Source organism: Chaetodon trifascialis, chromosome 14, assembly GCF_039877785.1.
Source record: "Chaetodon trifascialis isolate fChaTrf1 chromosome 14, fChaTrf1.hap1, whole genome shotgun sequence".
In the NCBI taxonomy this organism is placed as follows: domain Eukaryota; kingdom Metazoa; phylum Chordata; class Actinopteri; order Chaetodontiformes; family Chaetodontidae; genus Chaetodon; species Chaetodon trifascialis.
The window spans coordinates 22649903-22676468 of record NC_092069.1 but is presented as its reverse complement, the minus strand read 5'-3'; the positions used below and the strand labels follow the sequence as shown (position 1 = coordinate 22676468).

Sequence of the window (26566 nt, the reverse complement as noted above, 5' to 3'; positions counted from 1 at the left end):
ATGTGCTTAGTTTGTCTTCTGTTTTTGTATTTCTGTTGTGTTTCCAGTGGAAATCAGGAAGAGTCAAATCCATACGGAGAGATTGATAGATGATTTGTTTGAACTATATGTATATATACATGCATTCACGTGTGTGTGTTTCTTGTTTCTTAGTACTAAACTGAAAAACTTAGGATAGTAAAAATGACAGAACGAATCAATACTATAAGTAGCCGTATCAGTCAGTCTCAGTCAGTGTGTAATGAGGGCTGTTGCAAACCAAAAAAAAGTTTGGGAGTCCCTGCTGCCTCACCAAACCCCGCCCAGGACCAGGCGTGGTTTGCGGTGCGCTCCCCCTCCCTCCCCTCTGCACACTCACTGGCTGTCACAGCAGCGGCTCCAAGACCAACAGTAGCAGCAATCCGCTCTCCACAGCGCTTCACCTTTCTCTGTACCGTCTCCACCCCGCAGACATGGACCTGGAGGTGCTAACGTACCCGGCGCACTCGCTTCCCATCCTCCCCGCGTTTGCGCTCTAGCTGTGCGCTCCGGGCCCCAGGCACGTCCCGCTGCCGATCGCAAGGAGACTGGTGCTATTTTGTCCATCGCTGAAACATCACTGTGTAGGACAGCAGAGACCGAGCGGCAGAGAGGACCACACAGTCGTGACAGGCAAAGGCCGTTTCAGGATATCGGGAAACTGAGAGCGGCTCTTTGCGTCCTCCATCATGGCGAGTGACTCTCCAGCTCGGAGTCTGGACGAAATCGACCTGTCCGCTTTGAGGGTGAGATGATGGGTGACATTTCTAGCATTTTTCATGTGCAGCTTCACGAGAGAGAAAGTGGTGCGTGCGTGCGTGTGTGTGTATGTGTGTGTTTGTGGCGTCGTGCGCGCGCGCGTTCCTCGCTCTCTCGCACCTGACAGCGCTCCATGAATAGCAACCGGCAGGAGAGCAGAGGAGGCTGCGAGAGGCGGATGTGTGGGAGACGGGCAGCCAGGCCGCCACAATGTGATAAATTATAGATCAAATTATATTTAGATATTAACTAACATGGAAGCTGCCTCGTGCATCTCGTGCCTTATCCATCCCGCGTCAGACGCAGGAAGGCTGGAGTGTGTGATGCTGAGGTGGCTGGGATTCTGCTGACCTGGATAGTGTGGGGTTGTGTGTGTCTCTCTTTCTTTCACAGCCTATTATAGGCCCATCAGCCTTGATTCAGACAGCAGTGGAATTTAACCTATTTCTCCCACGCGCTGCCGATCCTCTTGGCTCGTGTGTTAGAGAGCGAGGCAGAAGCTGTTCCTTGATTTCAAGCCCAATTTGTCTTTGCTGCACAGTTCTCGCCTCTTAATGGCAAACTAGTTTCCCCTCCTGCTGTTTTTCGGGCTGTTCACCTGGTGTGTGTGCATGTGTGTGTGTGTGTGTGTGTGTGTGTGTGTGTGTGTGTGTGTGTGTGTGTGTGTGTGTGTGTGTGTGTGTGTGTGTGTGAGAACCTACCTGTAGTCAATGTAGCCCTCATTCTGCTGAAGCTGAAGCTTTGCCTGCTGCAATATTCTTTTGTTCATCCGATGTGTGCTGCAAACGACAACACACTCACACAGACACACACACACACACACACACACACACACACACACACACACACAGACACACACACTCTCACACAGCGTCCTCCGCTTGTGTTAATGCGTGGATGCCCATGTTTTCGCTTTGCCGGGCACGGTGTGTGTTGTTCTCAGTGTGTGTGTGCTTCTAATGTCTGCAAGCATGACATGCTGCACATGAGGAAGGGGCTTCAGCTGAAGACCTGTTTGCTGCTGTGAGAGACGAAACCACATCACACACAAACACACTGAGAACAACACGCACACACACAATGCAGCTGTTGTCTGCCTGCCCGTATTTACCTGCTTCCTCGTCTGCTTGATTGTGTCCGCTCGTCTGTTTTTATGTCTGTCTCTTCCCCTCTGTTCTTGTCCCTTTGCTTGTGTTTCTTCTTCAGTCGCATCCATCCACCCGATGCTCTTCTTTCTTTCTTATCAATTTTATCACCCCATTGTGTTTTCCAAGCATCTTGTTTGTCTGACTGGCTGAATGCGCCTCCCTGTCTATCTGCCAGCCGCTCTGTCTCTTAGCATTATCCATCCCTGCCCTGCCTGCATGAGGAGAGACGCTCACAGGGAACAGTGAATGAATTGTGGTTACTTTTGAGGTTTGCACCCATGGCATGTGGCGTGTTTTGAGCAGTAGAATGGAAAGGAGAGCATGAGAGGAGAGGGGGAGTGAGACAGACAGAGATGAAGATGAATGAGGAAGAGGAGGGAAGCGTCTGTGCATTGGGAGTCAGCCCATGCATGTCCTGTTCTTTTCAGAGGCGTGATGTCAAGCTCGTGTCCCTCGCTGTGACTAAGAGGCAGCCACAGGGACGCACACACATACAAATGCTCACATTCGTTTTTACGATGTCATGTATGTGAATTTAAATGAGCGCGTTGATCAAAAGTGATCATCTGAGACCTCTTTTATTTGTACAGCTCATTAACAGAGAGAGGAAGATCCTCTTTGGCCTGTAAATATTTCTCAAACATGACATTTCAAAGCGCCTCTGTAACCTCTTAAAACCCGCCGACCTGCCGATGGGTCGCTCGTTCCAAACTTTCTGCGCAGCTGAGCTTTGCATAAACACACATAACTTCATCCTGAGACGTTTCCATTTGTGCAGCCATGAAAAACTCTCGGGTTTGAGCATTTCCCCTCAGTGTAAACGTCACGGTGGCTTCAATCAAAAGTTGGAACAAGCTAAAACAGAGCAGAACAGATGATTTTTTCCAGCCTTTAAGCAGGTTAAGGGGAAGTAAAACAGTAAAACTTCACAGCGTAACTCCTCCGCAGGAGTGTGATTCAGTCCTCTTTCCTCAAACGTAAATGTTTTGCACAGCAGCGGCGTGAAATCTTCAGGTGAATATCACAGAAGTCTTTAGAAAAGCAAGATTAATCCGTCAGCATGTCTGGACAGGACTGTCCAACTTTTACAAAATACACTCTTTATCTCTTCATCTGCACTGTTCTACTTCACATTTTTCCATCTTTTCATCTATTCCCACCTCTCATGATAGCCCCCCCAACACACACACACACACACACACACACACACACACACACACACACACACACACACACACACACACACACACACACAAAGACTATGTCAGATGAGTGTACAGTCAACCACTGGACTGGCTAGACAGGAAGTAGGTCAGCTGGCTCTGCTGTGGGGGGGGGGTGACGGGTGATTATAATACTGGCATGGGTGGTGGTGATGGGGGATTGTGGTTTATGTGTGTGGGGGGGGGGTGGGGAGGTGTTCGTTGGTCTTGCTCTTGCACTCGGCTGCACTGACCATCGCACACAAAGACACAGGCAGAGCTGAGTGGGAAGTGGAGTGGAGAGAGAAGTGGCTTTTCGTGTTTGCTGCCTCTGCACTTTCCCCCCCTTTCTCCCTCCGTCTCCCTCTCTTCTCACGTGCCTCGTCGGCTCCCTGCGACATTCGCTGGCGTCGCCCACCGACCCCGGCGGCACCTGCGTGGACGTCGCTTGTTTGGCTCGAGCGGGAAAGGCCAGAGTTAGAGTCAGACGCTGAGATGTCGCCGCCGGTTCCCGTCTTGTTGTGAGTCACAGTGATACCAAAAGACCAGATGAGCTTGAAGCGCTGTGGTTTCTCGATGCAGACAGTGGTTTTTATGCAAAGGGATACGCACACGTGTGCACACATGCAGGTCAGAGGCGTCAGAAGCACGGGTTCATCCAGTCAGCTGACGAGAGCAACAGATGGCGAACCAGCAGGAAGTATAGCCTCGGCACTGCGCGCACACACACACACACACACACACACACACACACACACACACACACATACACACTGCTAGTAGACAAATATGCTGTGCAGGGACTCAGGTGTGAGATCCGAGATGAAAGAGGGAGCAGGTGAGGATGAAGGGATAGTGACACGGTCAGAGGAAGACAGAGAGAGCCGGAGCGATGGATTTCAAGGAGAGAATCAGGACGTGTGAAGATGAAGATGAAGGCGGCTCAGAGGGACTCAGGGGGACAATGAGAGAGCAGAAGAAGAGAGCGACAGGGGCTGTGCTCGGGCTAAAAGGTGGAGATGTGACCAGTGACTAAAGCAGTCCAAAGCAAAGACCCCTCTCCAGATCTCCTCCTTCCCCCCTCCCTCTCCATCCCCGTTGCCCAGTAAGGCCACATTCCTCGGCCCCTCACCATGGACGCCATAGTAACGGGGCCACAGCAGTGCCCAAGGCTTACACAGAGCTTATTCATGAATAGTCTATATACTGTATGGCAGTCTGTTGCTGAGAAATGCCCCCCTCCCTCCCACCCTCCTTTCCACTCTGCCTGCCTGCTTCTAGTTGACCTATTTTTTCCCCCCCAAGTCACTGATGGAGTCTTTAATTCTCTGTTACACTTACACAAGCGTGGATGTGGAAGTTCGCGCTGTATGCATGAAACTATGAAGTGTGGAATCTGCCAAATTAAACTAGATTTCGCTGACGTTTTTGGTACCAGCTGAATTAAGAAATACCACATGCAGGAAGTGTTTGTTGTCCCCAAACATTCAGGTTGAGGACAAGTTTTCCTGGGAAAACTGTCTCATGCACGGGAAGAGTAAGCGCACTTTCAGAGTGTGAAATTCAAGTAAAAAGACATCCACGCTCTTTGATTTCCAAGTGATTTCTTGGAAGCGCGCAGCAAGGAAGATGCTAAACTGAGCAGAAGCTGTGATCTTCCAGATTGTAGCTTTAAATCGTTACTCATTCGGTTTCAGCATGCTTTAAAGACATTTATGAATACATTAAAACCTTAATATGCACAAGACCACACTCGCTAACTCTTCCCCTTTTCTTTCCTCTTATACTTTAATGATCAAAGTGCACACACACGCCTGATCCGACGGGCTTGCGCGTGTAAACAAAGCCCATAGTGGGAGTTGAATCCCTCCGTTGTGTCTGAGTCACGTGGCGGCGGGCGGGAAGATGGATTGAAATGACAGAGGGACAGAGCGGCAGGCAGAAATCGAGAAGAAAAGATGAGCGATGAGGAGGATGGAGGGATGGACAGAGGGACGACAGGGAAAGGTGCGAGATGACAAGCTGGCAGAGATGGATGGAGGGCGAGAGGCGAGGACGCGGATGGGTTCATTAGCATCGCAGAGCGAACTCTGCGGCGCGGAGTGTCTTCGGCGGCCTGTAAATCTGTGATTAAGAGTTGACTCCTGTTAATGTACTGTACATGTCTGGGGGGAGATGGACTGGGAATTAGGCTACAGCGGCATCCCCTCGTAAAAGCAAGCAGCGGTGAGCCATGTTGTTAAGTGTAAGTGGTTTTTGTAAGAGACCTGGCCCCAGCATGACTTCTATCATCCTCTTAGGGTCTCTAATTCAATCCACCTCACTTCTCCATAATTCACTTTCTATAGACACTAGCTGCACTCACCTGGCTGCTGGCTGGTGCACAGAAACATATGCTGCACTTTAGATACACAGCGGGCCTATGGTCTAGAGAAAGACCAGGCAGGGTGAGTTTTAAAAGGATAATTATTAGTTTTCCAAACACTTTTAATCCCCGTTGCTGCTTGAGTCTCACACAGATCTGCATTTTACTGCATTAACACAGTTCATGCAGCGCTAAGGTCCCATCGCTGTCTGAAATATGTGCAGAGTCAACTCTTAAAGCTGCATTAATAGTTTGCTTGTGGCTACCTGGGGGCAGCAGAACAAGCTTTAAACACAACATCGACATCTTATACGCTGCTCAGCCCCAACATTTAACCCAGTGAATAACAATGACTGTGTTTACATGCACACTGACATACCACTATTTTTCCAAATATTGAAATTGATGCAACGGCACATCCCAGTTGGATTTTCCAAATTAGGCCTTTTTTTCTGAATGGGGCATAAGACATGAGGGATATGTCGACATTATGCAGATTTTAGGAGCATGCTTTGGATACAATGCATTCAAAATGAGGTCAAAAAGCTGTATATATTGTGCATGTAAAAGTAGTCTTTGATCATCTGGTTACAATACTCTGCGAGCATTCACATAGACGCTACTTTGACACGTACCACCCACCTAAACACCGCTGCAGACCAAATACACCCCCTCTTGGCAGCAGAATCCCATGATGGCTGTGTTCAGGAATAGCTTGAAGAACATGGCAGAGCTCAAGGTGCCGACTTGCCTTCAAACTCCCCAGATCTCAATCCGACTGAGCATCCCCTCACTGGATCAGCTGTGATCCATGGAGGCCCCGCCTCGCAACCCACAGGACCCACAGGATCTGTCCTGGTGCCAGACGCCACAGGACACCCCCAGAGTCCACACGCCTCGATGGGTCAGAGCTGGCTCGGTGGCATGAGGGGGACCCATGCTACATTAGGCAGGCAGTCTTAATGTTGTGGCTGATTGGTGTGCAGCTGATACGACGAACCTGTGAGCAGACAGTCGCCTGGTTTCATTTGGAGTCTCGTTTCTAACGCTTTTTAACGCTGTGGGCTGTAAAACCGAAACACTGAGCTGAAAGATGCTAAAATGCTCAGTATAGCCGAGGGCACACACACTGCACATGTTACATGCAGTAATTTGAACCATTGTTTTATATAAAACCTTTGATTAGTGCAGTTTTAATTGTAATTATTCCTTAACTTTCCAGCACCGACCCCTCTGTAGCAGACCTATCTGCCGTCTTGCTGTCTTGTTTAAAAGGTCGTAACTGAACTTCTTCGTTCTCTTGTCTGTAATTAATGCAGTTTGTTTTCAGATTGAAGTTCATCTCTTTAATTTGTGCCGTTGTGTGAATGCAATCTCACAGATTAGATTTTCACACTGACTCTCTGAGTTATTTCTGTTTTTGCAGAAGTCTAATATTCACTTATTGCACTGGTGGTGTTTGAGCTCGTGAAATGTGTTCACACAAATACTTTCTCTATCTATAAACCGATAAGACCATAATAGACAGACATCTCATGCCAAGGTCTCAAATAAACGTCATGTTTCCAGTAATAAAACGTCCTTTGAGCTGCAGGTTACAGCCGGCTCTCAAGTATCCTTCCACTCTCTCTTTGGATTGTTTTCATAATTCAGTTCCACGTGGCTGACAGAGACAGACGTTTAGATGAACGGACGTTCAGACCTGACGTGAAAACAGGAAGTGCTTCAGCAGAGAATCCATTCATTGGTTAACAGTTATGGTTCTGTTTACTCACTTTTAAGTGTTTGCCCTTCAGTCAAAGCACTTAATTTTGAAGAGTTATCTGGAAAAATGTAGCATATGGGAGGTGGCACTTGCAACCGCCCACCCATACACACACACACACACACACACACACACACACACACACACACACACACATGCACGCATCACATTAAATGCAGTAATTTCAGTTATTGTTAATATAAAACTGTTGAATTTGAATTTGAGTTGAAAACTTTTTGTTTGGAGTGGCCTTGGACAGGTGGCCAGTTCTCACACATTAAACTAAAATGTTCTTTTCATGATTTTACATGAACACAAAGAACAAAACGCTTTATTGTGTGGCCGGTTTGTGTTGACATTGAAGTTTATCGCTTTGAGTCGTGCCATCGTGTAAATACAACCTCGCACATTAGATTTCTGCACTGATAAGTCTAATATTCACGTCTTGCACTGCTGGTGTTTCGCTCTCCTGAAATCTGCTCACGCACATACTTTCCTCCATCTGTCTTATATTTTATTTCCTGCTAATCCACGTGTCACATGTTGATATTGTTGGACTGTGCGTTTGGGTGTTTGTCTGTGTGATGGATGTGGATGGAATCTTAAACTGATAAGCAGAACCATAACCGATAGACGTCACATGCCAAGGTCTCAGATAAACGTCACGCGTCTGGTAATAAATCCTCCTCTGATCTGCAGGTTACGGCCAGCTCTCAAGTATCCCTCGACTCTCTCTTCACACTCAGTAGCATTTGTATTGTTTTCATAATTCAAGTCCATGTGGCTGACAGAAGCAGACGTTGAGATTAACAGACCTGATGTGAAAGCACAAAGTGCTTCAGATGAGAAACCGTTCATTGGGTAACACTTGTGGTTTGTTTACTCAATTTTAAGTGTTTGCCCTGCAGTCACACACACACACACACACACACACACACACACACACACACACACACAGACACACAAAGTACAGATGTCAGTCTGAAAGTTGCCAGAGACAACAAAACAGAAACGGAGAGAGGAGGAGCGTCTGTAGTGCTCTTCAGAATTTGGCAAGCGGCAGTGGATTAATAATTAACATGAATTGCTCAGCTTCCTCAGTCAACAAGTAATTACTTTACTCGTCAGTTCAAAGGAATTCAGCTCGCTCTGATTTAAGCTAACATTATTTTATCCCGGCATCAGAGATGTGTGTGTGTGTTTCAAGTCAGGAGCCTTCGTCGCCAACGTTTGTCGGGTCACATAGAGGATCATGTGCTTTCCATTTTACTCCATTCAATTTCATGAAATAAAACCGCTTTTCAGTGACTCACAGCTTAAATGGGTCAAACAGACCAGCAGCACAATCATAGGATTAGAGAAAGAGCTATCCGCAGATAGCCATTAGAGCCATTGTTGTAGATGGTGATCAGTCACACTTCCGATTAATGACCCACAAATGTTTCCCTCTCAGCAGCTGCCGGCCAGTTTGTTAAGGAAACTTTGACCAGACATTCTTGCGTATGCATCCCGTTAATTGCATCCCTTATCAACACCCGGCGTGGCTTTGCTGATGGATGGATTGCAAGTCATTTGTTTTACAGTTAAGGTCAAATGTAGGATTAGCTTTTGGTCAGGTAAGAGTTAAGGTTAGGAATGTAGCGGAGAGGATTAAGGTTAGGTGGAGGAGTGGAAGAATGAATGCAGTCCCTAAAAGTCCTCACACGTGTTATAAAGTGGCTTTCACAAGAGCTGCAGCCCTGCACTCTAAAACCCATTATTTCTAATGGCCTGCACTGCTCATGGACCAATATCCCCTGTTCAAAGAAAAGAGTGGATCCAGTGCTGCATCCATTTCGGTGTCCTTGTGCCCAAAGTTAATCCTGCTGTTGCCCAAAAGCATTCGATGTTAAGAAGAAATGGCAAAGGGGTAAGCAGGAGAGGACGGAGGCAGAATTATGAGGTCCAAAACAGACTTTTTATCTGTGGATGAGAGTAGAAAAGGTTTAGCTTGTTGAGTGTGAAATGTGCAAAATATTAAAAGGAGATGAGCCATCTATGACCAATGAATGTCAGACTGTCAGTGTTGCACTGAATGCTGCCGTAGCATAATAGCATTGCTCTTCCTCTGACTTCTAGATAAGCGGTGAGTGAGGTTAAACCGTGTCCTATCTTAAAGACGCCTATAATAAACATATCAGCTGCTATTGTTGCGTGAAAGCCTTGCAAGTCAAACTTTTCTTTAAAAACATGTCAGAGAAATGGAAAGAAGTCAAGTCCTTTGTGGGTTCTCACCCACCTGGTGTGCTGTGAAAGAGTAATTTCAAAAAGTGGTGGATAAAGTCATCGAGGTTAAATCTGGAGAAATGATGCGTGTGTGTGTTTTTACATTGCATTTCAACCTCATTCTGACTGCCCTCAGCACTTTTCTGTGCATGTTACAGTATATTTAGTGCCTTCTTCAGCAGCTGGTTGCAGACACACACACACACACAAACACACACACCGTGATTCATCAGCCACCAGTGAGGTCATGTGGCAGTCATGTGACGCTGGCAAACGCTCAAAAGGAACACAAAATGAGGAAAGGGGAAGGGGTAAAAATTGCTCCAGTCATCGGGCGCTCTAAACAATGACTTGCACTGATGGCACCAACAAAGGGTGGCCAGGAGGGGCCTGGTGCAACTGCTGACTCTTAGTGAGTCACGTATGCATGATATACTTCAATCTCAAATTTTGCATTGGATATTATTCAATGAAATCAATAATGTATAGTTTTCATTATGGCTCATGTCAAAGGAAATCACATGTAGCCAGCCAGCTGCTTTTGACCGTCTGTCCCTGCATCACACTCCGACCCTCCCCGAGATTTTCAGTGACCCTGGTGGCCACCCCGGTGAAAACTTCCTGAGGATGCATCCTCATGGCACACACACACACACACACACACACACACACACATGCAGACACACTGACAAAGCCCGCCTCACACTGAGAGCTCATTCTGCAAGTGGCCTATAAAATATGAATGATATCGTGCTATATTTTTATCAGGGAGCCTAAGGATATGTATGAACTGGAGCAGCAAAAACGCTCTGTTTTTCTAGCCACGGCACTCATTCTGTATATTTTACACGGAGGAGAGGCTCCACATGCATGCCTGCATCATGTGTCTTCCAAAGCTCGCGGTGCTTACATGCATATGAAATAACAGCACGTGTGTTTGCATGAAATTATCTGAATGTTTCTGCAAAAACAGAAAGAGAGGCAGAGTGCATCCTGCGATGTGTCTTGGGAGTTGCTGTCAGAACTTTGTATGCAGCTGTGAGAGTTAATGCACACGGCTGCCAAACACAAACACACACTCGCAGAGTGAAAAAGGAAGTGTGGGGTGGAAAACTCTACCTGCATAAGCTGATAGCAAGGCGAAGAGTCGCAGTGCTCGCGGAACGTTGCTGTCTGCACTGTTGAAAGAAGCTCGCAGTCTCTCTCTGACTCTCTTTCTCGCCCATACACATGCATCTAGCGAGACACACACTCTTCATTTTGTGCCCACTCATACTCGTTAGAACATTTGAACACTAGCCCTTGTGTGGGAGTGTGCTTTTGGCACAGTGTGTGTGAGTGTGTGTGAGTGTGAGAGAGCGAGACAGCGGGAGGATGTACTTGAGACAGAGTGTGAGAGAATGAGTTTGTCTGCGTTTGCGTGCGTTTGTGTGTGAGGGCAAGTGCATGTGTGTCTGCTGCACACAACAGAGAGCGAAGGGTGAAAAAGAACGACAGGAAAAGGAACGAGAGAGCAAGAAAAGCACAAGGCCCCGTCTTCAGAAACCGCTGACAGGTTGACAGGTCTGCTGAGACCCGCAGAAACAAACATATAGAGACAGAACGAGGGAGGGAAAGAGAGGGAGAAACCGGGGAAACAGAGGGATGGGAAACTGAGAGAGAGCAGATGAAAGAGAGAAAGTGAAGGCGTGCAGACACCTTGAGCCTGTGCACAGTTTCATACTGTAGCTCCCCAAAACGCACTTGCAAAGTTTTGCTTCTTCATTTGGCCACGATCTCTGTGTCATTTCCTTCTCGGTGTGCTGAAGCGGCACCCATCGACCTGCGTGTTACGCCGGCACAGTTAGCTGAAAGTGCGATTGAAAATTCACAGAGATGGCATGAAAGAGAGGCGCAGAAAGAGAATGCAACGACGAAAAGCTGCGGGAGAGAAGAAGCGACGAGGTTAGAGCAGAGAGCCGGGGAATGGAAATGGAGTGCATGTGTGGCCTTTCAGAACGGAAATCAAAGGATGCTTTATTGAGAGGGGAATTGTCTGTGGAAAGTGGATATCGTGTAATATCGTCTGTTCTCCGGCTTTAGATGAGTCCCAGCGCAGATCAACACAATACCGCAGTTTATTCTGGTGAATCAGCAACGAAATAAGCCTCAAGCGTCCCCCCCCCCCCCCCCCCCCCCAGTAGAAGATCTTATTTTTAAGCATCTTCTTTGGCTTGTCCCAAGATGATACTGTAGAGCCGTTTTTTGAAAAGGGAAAGAAAAAAGGACGAGAAATGACAGAACTGACTTTGGATAGTGGTGTATTTTTAGCTGACCCAGTAGAATCGGCTGTAAGTTCAAGGGAATCCACATTACAAGCATTTTATAGTGAGAACTGCAAGCGTCAGAGCCACAACACCCTGCAAAAACCTCACAGCTGATTGTGTTATAGGCCACTTACAGTGTCGGATTGTTGATAATAATATGGGCCCGTCACTTGCTGTGACATCTCCACAGGCACCTCTGGCAGGAAGAATGAGGAACAAAGTTAAAGACAGTTAAGAGTGATGCAGAAAGAATGATGGTCTGTAACATCTACAAAGCTTTTTAATAGCGAGAAGGATACATGGGGAGAAAGGAGACATAAGCAAAGCTGGTAAAAAGGGCCTCAGTGTTTCTGGGACTCGGCTGGAATGAGAAGAGCGTTGGAAAGAAGGAGCTTGTCCTGGACTCTGTCAGGAATGAAGGAGAGGGAGAGAGCATGTAGATAAAGGGGGAAGAGAGAGACATAGATGGACTTCGGCTGGAAGCTGGTGGAGCAGAGGGAGTGTGAAAGAGAGAGGAGCGAGGAGAGGGTGGGTGAATACCAGCTATTGTTGGAATGCCGTAGCAACACGCGGCACAGAGGAAGGGGGAGGTGTGTGTGTGTCCGTTTATGTATGTGTGTGTGTGCAGGGGTCAGTGGGTTTTACGCTCTGTTCGAGTTGCTCCTTGTCACAGATGCGTCGAGTTCCGTGCTGGCAACCTAGCGACTGTGGGCTTAAATTATTAGCTTGTCTGGACGCGAGCCTAAAACAATCCAGTGGTGCATTTCAGGCCGATGTATCAACACCCGGAGAGCTCAGTTGTTAGTGGAAGACGTGAGCTCTGCCTGGGTTAGAGGTTCAGCTCACGCCATTGTTAAAAAAGCAAGTAGTAGCTGTTATAATATGGAGAACAGGGCTAAGAGTCTGCAGCCATGCTAGCAGCTCTGTTAGCTTAGACGCTTCGAGCCAAATCCTATCGTTTGTAGTTCACGATTGGCCATGATGCTGGTAATCGGTGAGCCACGACAAAGTCATCTAGTTTGCCAACCTCCTGGTGGTGCTAGAGGGAACTCATGGCTCACCAAAGTCATTAGGATGCATCTTCTGGGGACCATGAATGCCTGACCAACATTTCTTGGAAATCCATCCAATAGTGGAAATTTTTCAGCCTAAAGCGAAGCAATGGACCGACATCACGACCCGCTAGCTCCATGAAAGCATGGCGTGCTCTGTCATACATACTGTTACTGTCTAAATCCCATTCGCTGTACCTGGTTGCATTAAAATCCAAACACATTATTTTGAGACAAATGTATGAATAATCCTTGTATTAGTCCGAATTCATCCTAATAATCCCTCTATGTTCCCTTTGTCTCTGCAGGATCCTGCTGGCATCTTTGAGCTGGTTGAGCTGGTGGGAAATGGCACCTATGGGCAGGTGTACAAGGTAAGATACACACATCAGAAGACGTAGACATTAGTCTATCTTTCTGGTAGCACGCTCCACTATCTTATCAGCTTTTGTTTATTCTTTCCAAGGAGCCTGTAAGGAATAAAGAATAGAAATGTGCACTGTGACTGAAGGAAAGAGAGACGAGGAGAGATAAAAGCAGCGCACGAGCTGAGGAGAAATGGAGCGAATGTAAAAGAGGAAGAAACTGGGGCACATTAAAGTGCTTTTAGGAGATTTTCCTTTCCCCCTTTTCTTGGTTTTCTCTCTCCTTCCCTGCTGCATTTGTGTTTCTTTCTCTGCTTGTCCCCTTCTGAGTTAGGCATTTCAGGAGGAAGCGTTTCTCGGCGACACAGGAAGTGCATGCGCTCAGTCGGTCTGACGTTGTGACATATCTGTGGTTTAAGGTTTTTGCCGTCAGTTGGGCTCAGCTGTTTCCCGCTGTCGTTCGAACACTATCTCTCGGTCCATGTCACCGTCTGAACTTCCTCCTCCCTCCGTCCTCGCTTCCTTTTCCTGATTCTGCTGCTTCATCCTGCCGCCCTGCAGGATGTGGCACCAGCCTGTGACACCTCTGGCTGGAGTAAACATGTGTTTGTGCAAATATGCCAAGGCATGGACAAGTGAAGCCCTGTGAGAGCCTGTAGTTAGTGTGTGTGTGTGTGTGTGTGTGTGTGTGTGTGTGTGTGTGTGTGTGTGTGTGTGTGTGTGTGTTGGAGAGTGTGTCTAATGGAGCAGAGAGTCAAGGTGAGGTGGTGATGGAGAGGAGCTGTTCTTGGAGCTGATTTGGCCAGATGAGAGGTCAGGCAGAGGTCGGGCATGCTTCGCCACGCTTCTAGGAATAATCTGACATCTTCACGTGTGCGTGTGTGCATGTGTGTGTGCACGTGTGTGGACAGAGGGGAGGAAAAAAACACAACAGGAATGGAGAAGGAGAGTTATGTGTATCCATTTATTGCTGACTCTGCTGTCTTGGTGAAAGTCACGGCTCATTTACTGGCTGACATTCAGCCAGTCTGTTCCTATACGTTACCGAGCCACAGCGCGCCTATGGCAGCAGCACCGGCCTGTTGGGTGTGCAGCCCATACAGCTGATCCACGCTGCTCTGTGATTGGGTGTCACGCAGGGTTTAATACTCAGTTATACCCAGCTGATTCTCTTACTGCTGTTGGTTAACAGATATAAAAATTTTTTCTTGTGTGCACCTGTGAGCTTTTGAATGTGTGCAGTGAGTTTTTAAAGCCAAAGTTCTTTATATTCGGCACATATTTGTACTATTCATTCTTAAAGTTGGCGGCACAGTGGCGCAGCAGGTAGTGTGCGTGCCTCACAGCGAGAAGGTCGCCTGGTTCGTTCCCCGGGTCTGCATGTTCTTCCCGTGCATGTGTGGGTTCTCTCCGGGCACTCTGGCTTCCTCCCACAGACCCATTATAAAGATGTGTTCACGCATTCAAAACTCCATTGGTGTAAACTAGAAAATAAAACTGTTGAAATGATTGACAGAGAATTAAGCGGAAAAATTAAGGAAAAATGCTTAACATTCCTCCATGTTGGTTGTTAGGATTTGGTGTCTTTTTGTCTTATAGGAAACCAAATGTCTTTGGGTTTTTGGTTGTTCAGATGAAACAAGCAGTTAGAGAGCGTCATGTATAGCTATATGTATATTATATAATCAATGAACCAATGAATAGCTGCAGCTCTAATAGAAATCTTCAATGCAAACGATTAGTGCAGAAGTGAAAATACAACACGCTACAGCTGCTTTGAGCTGTATCGCCCCTTCAGCGCTGCAGAAATAGACTCAGGAGTAAACTGGAAAAGATTGGACTCATATGCACAGATAAGGAGCTGGAGTCACTTGAGCAAAAACGCCATCTATTTTAAATTCCTCATGCGCTTGAGGTCCCTCGTCTATAGGCAAGCTGCCTGAAGAGGATCAACATCTTGCGAGCAGGTGAATCTCTGAGTCACTGAGATGATAAATTGACCTTCAGCTGGGTTGGTATTAGTGAGCTGGAATTGCTCCGGTTCCGTCTGAGCCATTTTTAGAAATATCAGAAATATACCACATAAGAATACCATCCTGTGTACAGCTCTGGACTGCAGTACCCCCAGCTTGGATCAATGAATGCTTGTCAGGCTGCTGCGGAGTGAACACAGGAGGATTTTTTGCTCAGATATAAAGATTGGAGTCAGGCTGGCTGTAAACATGATTTTAACTTCTCGTTTTGATTCCAAAAATAAATTCCATTTGCTCAGTGGCCCGGGGCCAGTTTTGCTCTGATGTATCTGTGATCATAGACTGCAAGCCAACAAGTTGTGCCTTGATATTTTCTTTCACACCAGCGTTGGCTGCAGAAGTTTAAAAAAAAAATAAAAAATGCGAATCACTCGGCAGCTCCTCTGCCCAGGCCATCTTTTATTTTGTTCTTGTATAATTTTATTGTGAAATTTATGCAGATTAATAGCTCGTATCAGCGTTGCAGGATGAAATCATTCTAACTCCAAAATTGCTGTTTTTCATTCTGCTGAAACTGAATTATTCATGCCTGTGGATGGACAAATTTAGGCTACCTTTGGGCTTATTAAAACTTTAATAAGCCCGTTGGATGGAGTGAAAAATGCATCAGGTAAAGCCTGAAAACTAAATGTCCCAAGCAGTTGACAATTTGGAGATGTAAAACTTTGTTTTAGCATAAATATATGTCATTTTTAACCTTTTTGCAAAGCAGATATTTTTTCCTGCAGCAAAAATGGGACTCGAAACGAATCCACTGCGTTCTGCTGCAGCAGTTTTCACTGGGTGTGCTGTATGTAATGAAGCTAGAGGTACACATGTGTACCCATGCATGCATCCCTGTACGCGTGTGTGTGATAATAATGCAAGCACGGTGTTTTATGTTATTGGTGATACAGGGACAGTAATGTGCCACGTCGCTGCATTTATGTGTGTCTGTGAGCAAGAGATAACAGGTTTATCAACTATTCCATTACCCCATCTAGTTAAATGATACAGATCTGCTCCTCAGTGCTCTCTCATCTCTCTCTCTCTCTCTCTCTCTCTCTCTCTCTCCATCCTTCTCTTCTTCCCTCTCACGCACACCCAAAATCTCAATTAAAAAAAAAAAAGCCTCGAGAAGTTGTTGCAGGTTGTTGTTTTTTCGGCTGCAGCTTCCCCGTCAGCGAAAAACAGTGTGGCCGAGAGGAGAACAGTGATAGACGAGTAGCCGCGGCGAAAAAGATAATTTTAGCTTCTCCCTCTGTCTCCGTTTCTCATCTTACGTCTCCATGGCGGCTCTGTTTCCTCGGTTTTCCTCCTCTGTCTGTTCACCCCCCCCCCCCCCCCCCCCCACCCCCGCTTCTTCACCCCTCGCTTCTGCGCATCGCTCTTATCAATATGTAATCACGTTTTTCTTCTTGTTTCCCCTGTTTTTTGGGTTGAAACTTCCCTGGTGAGCTGTACTTAAGGGAGCAGCCTGTGCCTACAGTATGAGTATATATAGTTTCTACTGGCTGCTCTGAAAGGACCATAAATAGAGAACATGGGTAATGCTGAATAATTAAACACATTCTCTCTCTCTCTCTCTCTCTCTCTCTGCTTCCTCCTTTAGCTCTCTCGCTCTTTCTCTCCAGCTGTTGGAACTCTCTTTCTCATCATCCCTCTCTCCATCTCCCTCATTGGTATTTCCTTCCTTTATCTTGCCACGTCTCCCTCCTCTGCTCTCATCCCTCCAGCCCTCCCTCCCTCCCCTGCTCACTCTCTCTTTTATGTTATCATGCTTCTGTTTCTTTACTGTCTCCCCCTTCTCTCTTTGCTTCTGATGCCTGTGAATATTTGATGGGGCTTATGGGAATTGCAGTTCTCCGAATTGAGCTCCTTGCCACGGCACTGGGCGGGCACGGGGACCGTCCCTGGCCATCTGTTGGCCAAATCACTCCCTGACTGACCGATAGGACGACTTATTGACCGACAGACTTATTGATCGGCTAATTGATTAATCACAGCTCCTCGTCATTCCCGCGGGAGGAGACATTTTTCTCCCCGATGGATGCAAGGACGACTTGAGAGGGCAACTAATCATATCTCGGTCACGAGAACACAGACGCACGCATGCACAGACGAGCCATCGATGACACATTCAGCCCGCCGTCTCATCGACCGTCTCCTCGGCTCTGACAGTAACAAAACATCCTGTGTTTGTGTGGGTTTGTGTGTGCGCGGATGTTTTCACATGCACATGCTTTTCTCTCCATGACTCTGCTGTCGCCATGCAGCGCAGGAGCAGCAGAGGAGGCGACCAATCTTTTCCTTTCTGATGACAGTACACATCCACTCTGCTCCTCCTCAGGCAAAGTGCTCCACACACTCTTTAAATATTCACCAGTCACTCTCTCTCATGCACACACACACACACACGCACACACACACACACATAAACAAACCACGCGACGGCTGGGGACCTGAGCCGTGTGGGCTTTTATATGCTCACCTACTGTGACAGCGACTCTGTGCAAAGAGCAGCTGTGTGGTTTCCATTTACTGCAGTGGTGTGTCTGTGTATAAACCAGTGTGTGTGAACAAGGCAGCATGTATGTGGTGACCACATGTCACTCTGTATGTTTGTTTCATGTAGCCAGGTGTGTGTGTGTGTGAGTGTGTATATGCATGTGTGTATGGTCCTGAAGGTTTTCTTCTTATCGTGGATTTCTGATGAACACGTGAGACCAGAAAACACAAAACGGAGGCAGGTGTTGTCATCACACTCATTGGCTGATAGTCTTGTTGCCGTGGCACCCAGGGTCTGAGAATGTAAACAAATGGATGGGATGTAGGTTAGAAAGGCTTCTTGTTAGCCAATCACACTGTAGCTTTCTCTCGCTCTCTTAGTGTGTCTATGTCTCTTTATCGTTTTCACCTGCAATGCCCCTTCCTCTTTTACACTCCGGCCCACCTCTTCTCCTCCTCCTCCTCCTTCTCCCTCCTCCTCCTCCTCCCTCTGCCCTCTTAAGAACCACATAAAACTTCAAAGTTGTTTTTTTTACCTTCCTTATCTGCTTGAAGTCACTCTGCAAAGGACTGTGGGAGATTTTACTCTCTGCATGCCCTCCACAGCCACTCCTCTGCCTCACACACACATGTGAGAAGCAGCATGAAGTGTGAAACCTCGACACGAGAGACTCAGGAACAGGATGGCAGACGGAGTGACGTCATTTCTTCCTCGTTGTTTGATATTCTGAACTCCTCCAGCTAGTGTTTCTCAGCAGGAAAGGAGATCAAACAAGGCGGCATGTACAGTGTGCATCTCTTTGAAAGTAGCCACAGATCATTCTGCTATAGTAACTCACCAGTCGTGGTGTTACTTTTCGAACTGAATATTGTTATTTCTTATATTATCTGCACATAATATTTGTTTTTATTTTATTTTTTATGACCAAAGTTGACTGGGAAAGATGTGGAACACCCAAAAACACCTGATCCACAGGTAAACAGGTTGATTGGTAACAGGTGACAGTATCATGATTGGGTATGAAAGGGACATCCAGGAAAGGCTCAGTTGTTCACGAGCGAGGATGGAGCGAGATTCACCACTTTGTGAACACATGATTGGATGAAGCAGATCACTACACGGGCTCAGGGGCACTTGTTGTCAGTAAACACAGCTCATTTGTAAGTGATTGCATTCTGCTTTATTTACATTTTACATGGCGTCCCAATTTTTTTGGAAGGCACTAGTCCTGCATCAGTCACTCTGTCACTCTTGATGATTTAGTGATTGCTAAATCCTTCCAACACAGAGCTGCCTAGTAGTGGGTGATAAAATATACTGTCAGATACACTCAGTTGCCAGATTATTAGATATAACTACAAACTACTCCAGTCTAATGCAACAGCCCTGCAATAAATCCTTCCTTCAAAGAGGTGTTTGTGTATTTAAGCCTCTCTCATTGATATAAATGAGGTACACAAAGTCGTAGGAACACCTGCCAGCGTAATGCAATACAGTTCAACGGCAGTGCAAACTGCAGACACTAAAATGATCATGAGGGTGGATCAGCACCTCTCTGAAACTGTTTAAAAAACTGAACATCAGAAGCTTTATGAGGGATTTATCGCAGGACTGTTGTAGTAGATGTAGTGCAGGCTGTAGTGAAGTAAAAATGGACTTGGTTTAGATGCAACAGGCTCACAACTATCATATTGTCAAGTTATTTTACGCTTTAGGAAATGATTAGAGGCCTGAAACTTGGACGGAAGATGATCATTTGCTAACAGCGCAGTTAGACGTTCACTTCTGCTCCACTGAGCCACATACGGTTTTTGTGCCATCGCTTTTACGTTCCATATAAACATTAATCAGAAAGCTGTAATTTGGGTCTGTTGGCAACAGCACTGCTACTTTCTGCACAAGGGGAGAGCATTACTCATTCGCAGGCTCCCATAGAAAATGTAGGTTAGTAATGTGTGCTGTATCAGTGGATTGCAGTTAGCGTGATAAGGGGCTGACATATGTAAATGAATAAAAAATGTTGTGTAGCATTAGCGCTAATGGGAATGCTGCCAGGGGATCTCAGCTGGGAGCTTCTGCAGGCTTTAAGGTGCACTTATGGTTTGTCTGCGTGTACAATAAGTGGATCCATTTGTTTGCTAGTTGCCGTATGATCATGACATGTCAGTTTGACGATTAATTGTCATGAATAATTGCTGTTGATTTCATGTCACTATTGTAGCTTAAACCTAACCCACACATACGCCGTATAAAGAAGAAGAGCCATTTATTGCATTGAATATTGTAAAATAAAAATAAAATTCCTCTTCTTTTTGCCTTATGGGCATTATGAAGTTTATTGGACTCAACCAGCTGATGGAAACACACCGAATTCACTGTTTACTTGTGTTTATACATGCGAATGGAAACTATTCTAACGATTATGCAAATGATCGCGGTCAGCTCAAACGATCAATCAGACATAATCAGGCGATTATGTAATGTGGGGACAGGCCTGGTCTTATGCAGCACACGGTCCTGGTGTGCAGGCACCAGGCAGTTGTTGGCTGTGTGACACCGTGTCATTGCCTCTCTCCACTGCTGCGTTTCTGTTGTTTGTCTGCATGCGCTTGCTCACGCACACGCAGACAGCCACGCTTCAATCTCCTGAGTCCTTATGAATGAACTGTGAACCGTGACTGAGGTGAATGTTGCTTGTTACCGTGGGAACAGCAGATGTGCTCGTTCCGCCCACGTGCAGCGACGCATACACACACACACCTGGCAGTGTGTTCATTAGCCTACATACACTCTCTGTCTTCCCCAAGGCCACACGCCCCACTTACCCACAATGCACTCCTGCCGCCCAGACCAGGGTCAATTAGCCATGCCTGATGTCAATAACGATCTCTCACTCTCTTTGTCTTTCTTTCTCTCTCTCTGCTGTATGTTTTCCCGTCAGATCTTCTAGCTTTAATTGATAGCGCGCACTGTAAAGAGCTGTTTAACCGAGGTTTTTTACCCCACAGCGGGAAACACAGCTCATCAATAGTCAAGTCAATAAGCTGAATCTGGTCCTATTATCCCTCTGTCCTCTCCTTTCTCTTATTAATGATTTATTCCGCAGCCTTTACCTTCTGATTTTTCCATCCCTGCTCTCCTACATCTCCATCTCTTCATCTTTTCTGACCTTCTTCTTCAGCTGTTTCCTTCCCTCACCTCCAGCCTGTACAGTAAATCAGCTCGGCTGTTTCGTTTGACCTCCAGAGGCAGCGGAGCGTGATGCCGATGTGCTGAACCTGCCGCTTTCCCTCTTCGCGGCAACCCTCCTCCTCCTCTGTAGCGTTCCCTCACTCATGCCCTCTCCAGCTGCGTGTTGGTCTGCTCCTTCTGCAGATGTTGTCTCTCTCTCTGAAGACGTTTCTGCAGTGTGATTTGAAAGGAGAGACGAGTGGATGAGTGGGCAGGTCAGTGACTAACAGAGTGAATTAGCCAGTGAGTGCATCAGTGAGTGAACCTGTGGAAATGCCTTATAGTGACACAGTGAGGTAATGTGGGCATGCTCTTGTGACAGCCTTGAGTCAACAGTTTGGGGGGGGGGCTCACACAGCTGTTTAGATCAACGGCATCAAGCTGAAAAGCAACATTAGTGCGCAGTACATCTGTTTATATGAGAGTTAATCTGGGTCAGCCTCAAATGCCTGCCATAAATAAACTGCGGGGACACACACATGTTCATCCAGCGAGTGGTTATCCTGTTAGGGCTGATTTACCTCCATCACATCAAAGGATGGTTTATGACGAGGACGAGCTTTTACTGTTTTCTGACCTGCACACGCACACAAACACGTGCACACACAGCGCCGCAGATCCTCTTTGTGTATATTACATTATGTTAAATCGTATTTCTTGATGGTGGCTTTGTGCATGCCCCCCGTCTCCTCATCTTCAAGCGCCGTGGCACCACCACAGGGAGTGACAGATGTGCTTTAGACGCTTGTGATCAAATCTGCGTATTTGCCTGTTTGCAGACTTAAACCGTTTTATGTGGCTGCGTTTGTGATTATTTAGCGCTGCGCCAAATCCTCTCCCCGACCCCAGATTAGTCTGTTTCTCATACGTTTGTGCGTCCACCGGCTTGTTAATTAGCTTGTTGTACTGTGAGCGGGCAGGTTAATGAGCAGCTACATTTCAGACTGCTGATAGATTATTTCAGCGAGCTTTAGCCGATAACAGCAGTTCATTCAGAGTGAAATCAACACTCGCTGTCTGTCTGTCTGTCGCACAGTTCTCCTTTCTGCAAACCTGTCAATAAAGCCCTCTGGACTATTCTACAGATCATTGCTCCCATCTTTCCTCCTCTCATCTTTCTTTCTCTCCTCCACCTCTCCTTCTTTACTACCACAATCTCTCCGCTTGTATATGTTCCCAGCACCTCCACTGGCTCCAGTTTCATCTTCTCTCCTTTTAAATCTCCTCCCGTCTCGATCTGTCTCTCCTCTCTCCTGTGTGAGTGTGAGCGCAGCCTCGGGGTGCTTCTATATTTCCTGGCCAGTGCAGAAGTAGATTGGAATGGAGGCCTTTGTCACTTTTATTTACTGCCTCAGTGATTCCACAACAGCGTGCATGCGTACGTGCGTGTGTGTTGGTGTGTGTGCGAGCACGTGCGAATGCGGAATGATTGCAGGTGTTTGAACCGCAATGAGGTGTGTCTGCGAGTATTGCCCCCTTATTTCTTTGGGCTCCTTCGGGCAGAACTGTGTTTGCGCCGTTTGTTAGCCGGAAAGTAGCTTTAATTCCGCATCAGCTGCAGCTGAGCATGCTGGGATTGGGAGGCTTCAGACTTGGACCGGTGGGTGTTGATAGGAGGGTACAAGCTGAAACACTGATTGTCTGAAATCCTTCAACCCGAACGCTGCTGAGCTGCAGTTTGGTGTGTGTGTGAGTGTGTGTGACAGCAGTGGGCAGTCTCCCTCTACGACCTGCCTGCCAGAGAGAGACAGACAGAGAGGAAAACGTATGGAGCGAGAGCCCAGGGGCACATCCCACTTTTCCCTATGATGCTGTTACCATGCGGACGGGCCCTACGCAAGGGGAGCAAGTCTAGCTGCCATCGACTCACTTTCTGGCTGATATGTGTGTATGTTTGTGTGTTTGTGCGTGCGTGGATTACCATGACAGCACGGATTAGGATTATGGTGTGACCCATTTCCTTTTTACAAAGAGCTGGCAACACAATCTGGCAATCTGTTCCCAGTGAGTGTGTGTGTGTGCATTCATATGCTTTAGTATGTACAGTATCGTCGGCCGTGTGTCCTTTGCAAACAGGGCACACATGCGGGTGATGAACCTCAAGGTTGCACAGCATTGATGAGTCCGAATCGACAAAAAAATTGATGCAGACATTAGATTTTTGTGCTGTCTGTCCTCAGTAGGCCCGTGTTAATGCTGAATCAAATCGCGTGCTTTCCTTTACATCACTGGATATTTCAAAAAGGCTGCAAAAAGGCATTGCATTAAGTGATCCAAGTAGAAAAGAAAGCCTAGATAACAAATAATAAGCAAGCACGGCGCTGTGAAAAGCATCATTTGATCTGTGTTTGGCAGCCGCCTGTGAAATGCCAGATGTCACAGTATCCTTGAACGCACCAACAGGTAGAGCGGGGTTTCCACCCGGAAACTGTTGTAGCAGAAGTCATTAAATATGTCTTACCTGCAACTGCATCACATGGATGACCAAAAAACAAAAAAGTTTGAAGTCTCTGCAAGGTGATATTGAATGTTAGTGAAATTATTAAAAACCAAAGGTTCCCTAGAGAGTGGGACATCAATCTTAATATGGCCTAGCTTTGAAAAGGACGTTTATAGTTAATGAGCTAAAGCATGCAGAGAGAAGGTGTAGGTGTTTAAAGGTGGTTAATGCGGAGGCTCGAAATGAAACGAGGCTCTATTTTTGTCACTCGCTCTGTTGTTCAAAGCGAAATTTGGATGGTTTCTTTTGACCTTGCAGCTTGGCCACACAGCGAGCGCACACTGAGGACAGATGCACTGTGAAATTCAGCTCTCTCACTCAACTCCTCTTCCCCTCCCTCATTTCTCCATCACCTCTTCCTCCTCTCCCTCCCTTCCTCACCTCATCTCGTCTTCTAAATAACAACTCTCCCATATCAGGACAACAGTCTCTTATTCCCCCCCCCCGTCCCCTCCCCTGTGTTGCTGTGTGTGTGTGAGCATTTGTGTATGTATGTTTAAGTGTCGTGCCCACTGTACTCTGGCCAGCCAAGGCTGTTGCTAGGCTACGACAGGAAGTGTCCTGCATAGTAAATGTGTCCGAGGGGGGGGGTCTGTGTAATTGACTTGGCAAGGGCAGGGATGTGCACACAAACAAATAAACTACACACACAGGAGAAGCGTTGCTCACATTCACACATGCACACGCACACACACACACACACACACACACAGGTGCGTTGGGTATCATGAAATCCACCAGCAGGTTAAGGCAGTGGCTGGCAGGTTCGCCTGCAAGCTGAGAATGATGAAGAGCTGCTTCCCTCTGCAGCCTGTGGTAATTGTGTGTGTGTGTGCACATGTTCCCTTAAACATTCGGCTCCATATAGCAGCAGACGAGTCATAAAAGAGAATCATTACAACACACACACGCACAAAACCTCCTCTTCTTCACCCCAACACACACACACACTCAAACGCACACGTCACACTGAGGACTCTGCAGTGCTTTACTGGCATTTTGCTTTCGTTTTGCTGGTGCAATTAATCATAATTATGTGTTGATGATAATTGCTGGAGAAGGTGCACTTCGTGTCAGTTTGACACCTCCCTCACGGTGCACACGGACAGGGACAGACAAGACGAGAGACAAGATAGCGGCGTAATATTGGACCTAAAATCTCGTTTTGCGTCTCCGCCTTTTACGGCGGTGTGAGCGCACACACGGCATGATGAGCGGCCGGTTACTTTTCAGCACACAGCAGCTCCAAAGTTGAGGAAGGGCTGAACAAGATGAGTGTGTGTTTTTACTATTGATAGCAGTTTGAGCGCTGTGCAATAAGGAAGTTAAGATACGTAAGAATCATATGATTTTGTGTCCGCAGAGCTTGGGCAGACAAGAAATCCCCAGCAGCTTTAATAAGTGACTATTCAGTCGGATTTTGGAAAGCAGTTGGACAAAACTGGATGATTCAGACGTCACCTTTGACTCGGATGTGAGTTCAAGCTCTGTGAGGAGCAGCACAGCAACAGAAAGCTCATAGGACGCTAGATAAGTTAAGAAGACATAGTCAAACACATATTTCAGTTTTGGGTAAAATGCATTAAAGTGAAGCATTAGTGCAGCAAAGCGTGCGTGCCTCTCTGTTTAAGGAGCAAATAGCTGTTCTGTCTGTTTGTTTTAATGCTTAAAACTGGTACCTGGAGGAAGAGTCTGGATCTCTGAGTGCAGTGGGCGATCAACATAAAGAAGGATGGCACGGGCTTTCTGCAGGGCTTGTGTCTTGAATAATTCAGGCAGACCAGATTGTCTGATTCCTATAACCTTTCTGCAGCTTCGCAATCCGGCTCAGAGTCATTTTATTTTTCACACCTGGAGATAGACCGTCGAAAAAGGCCATACCGACTGAATAAAAGCGTGTAAAACATGGTCATTGGTGTCTTATCAGCACTGGACGACCTCAGTTTCCTAATGTTGACCCTTCTCACATTAGACGTCAGTATTTGCGAGTTGTGAGGAGCATTTTGCAGCAGTTTGAGATCTTTTATAGGCTTGACTAAATAAATGGTTAATCAATTTCTAGAATGAATAGATAATAAGAAGTAATTAATATTTTAAACTGCTGCTGTCTTTGTCTTATGTGATAATAGATTTGATTTGGGGAGGGTAAGTCGTTGAGATTGCATTTTTCATTATTTTCTGACATTTTGTTGACCAAATGATCCCTATATTAATTGAAAAGTAATGAATAAACAGGCAATTAAAAGGCTGTTTCATTTAAATTGCAGGTGTTTGGGGGTATTGTGTCCACTTTCTGCATGTTGGTCTGTAATCATCACATCTCCAGTCATCACAAAATGCTAGGAAGGAGTAAACAGAAGCATTATTTCCCCCGATTTATGTCAGATTTAATCAGGGAAACATTTGAGACTTCACAAATAAACAGCTGAACGAATGGAGCCGTCCCCTGACGGACACGTTTAAAACAAATGAGTGTAAATGATCCTGGTTTATGGAAGCACGAACCCGTCAGAAAAAGCCCTGCACTCCATTTTGAATCCCAACCCCCAACAGCAGTTCAAGAAACACTGACCTGCAGGGACGACGCCAAGTAATGACTCCCCCATGATGCGGCCGCCTGAAGGCTGATTGGAGATCAGCTTGGTATCGGTTTGCCGTCTCCATCCCAGCGTGGCCATCCGAGCGCAACAAACGTGGTCAATTTGGTCCGTTATCACGTAAAACACACCTGGCCTGGCGGCATCGCAGCCCCTTGCCGATGTGGAGGCGTGTCTGTGGGTGTGAGTGACAGATGTTATCGTATTTGGTCAAAAATGTGAAAGAAATGGTGGATTGGACATCATTTCCAACACCTAATTTGAAATGTCACTGTGATGATTGAAGTTAATGCACATCGTTCTCCCTGTAAGTATTAGTTGAAAGCATTTGTGCACACAACTGTTCAGTGTATGTCTTTACTCTGCGGGCCAATGTCAGTGCATTGTGGTTTGCAGAAGGCGCTACATGCATTAGCAGAGGCAAAGTGAAAGGGTTGCAGGGAGTCCTCGGTTTGTGTCACATTTGCTTGTC

The 26566-nt window shown here is 46.6% G+C and overlaps 1 protein-coding gene across 17 annotated transcripts in view; it reads left to right on the top strand.

Moving 5' to 3' along the window:
- Nucleotides 1–369: 369 nt before the first annotated feature.
- LOC139342750 (TRAF2 and NCK-interacting protein kinase-like) overlaps nt 370–26566 on the top strand; it is a 60831-nt gene continuing 34634 nt past the window's right edge. For all 17 annotated transcript variants that reach the window (XM_070980020.1, XM_070980019.1, XM_070980015.1 and 14 more), the window contains exons 1-2: nt 370–764; nt 13189–13254. In XM_070980020.1, the coding sequence (XP_070836121.1) occupies nt 708–764; nt 13189–13254 (123 nt within the window). In that variant the 5' untranslated portion in view covers nt 370–707. The remainder of the gene's footprint in view (nt 765–13188; nt 13255–26566) is intronic.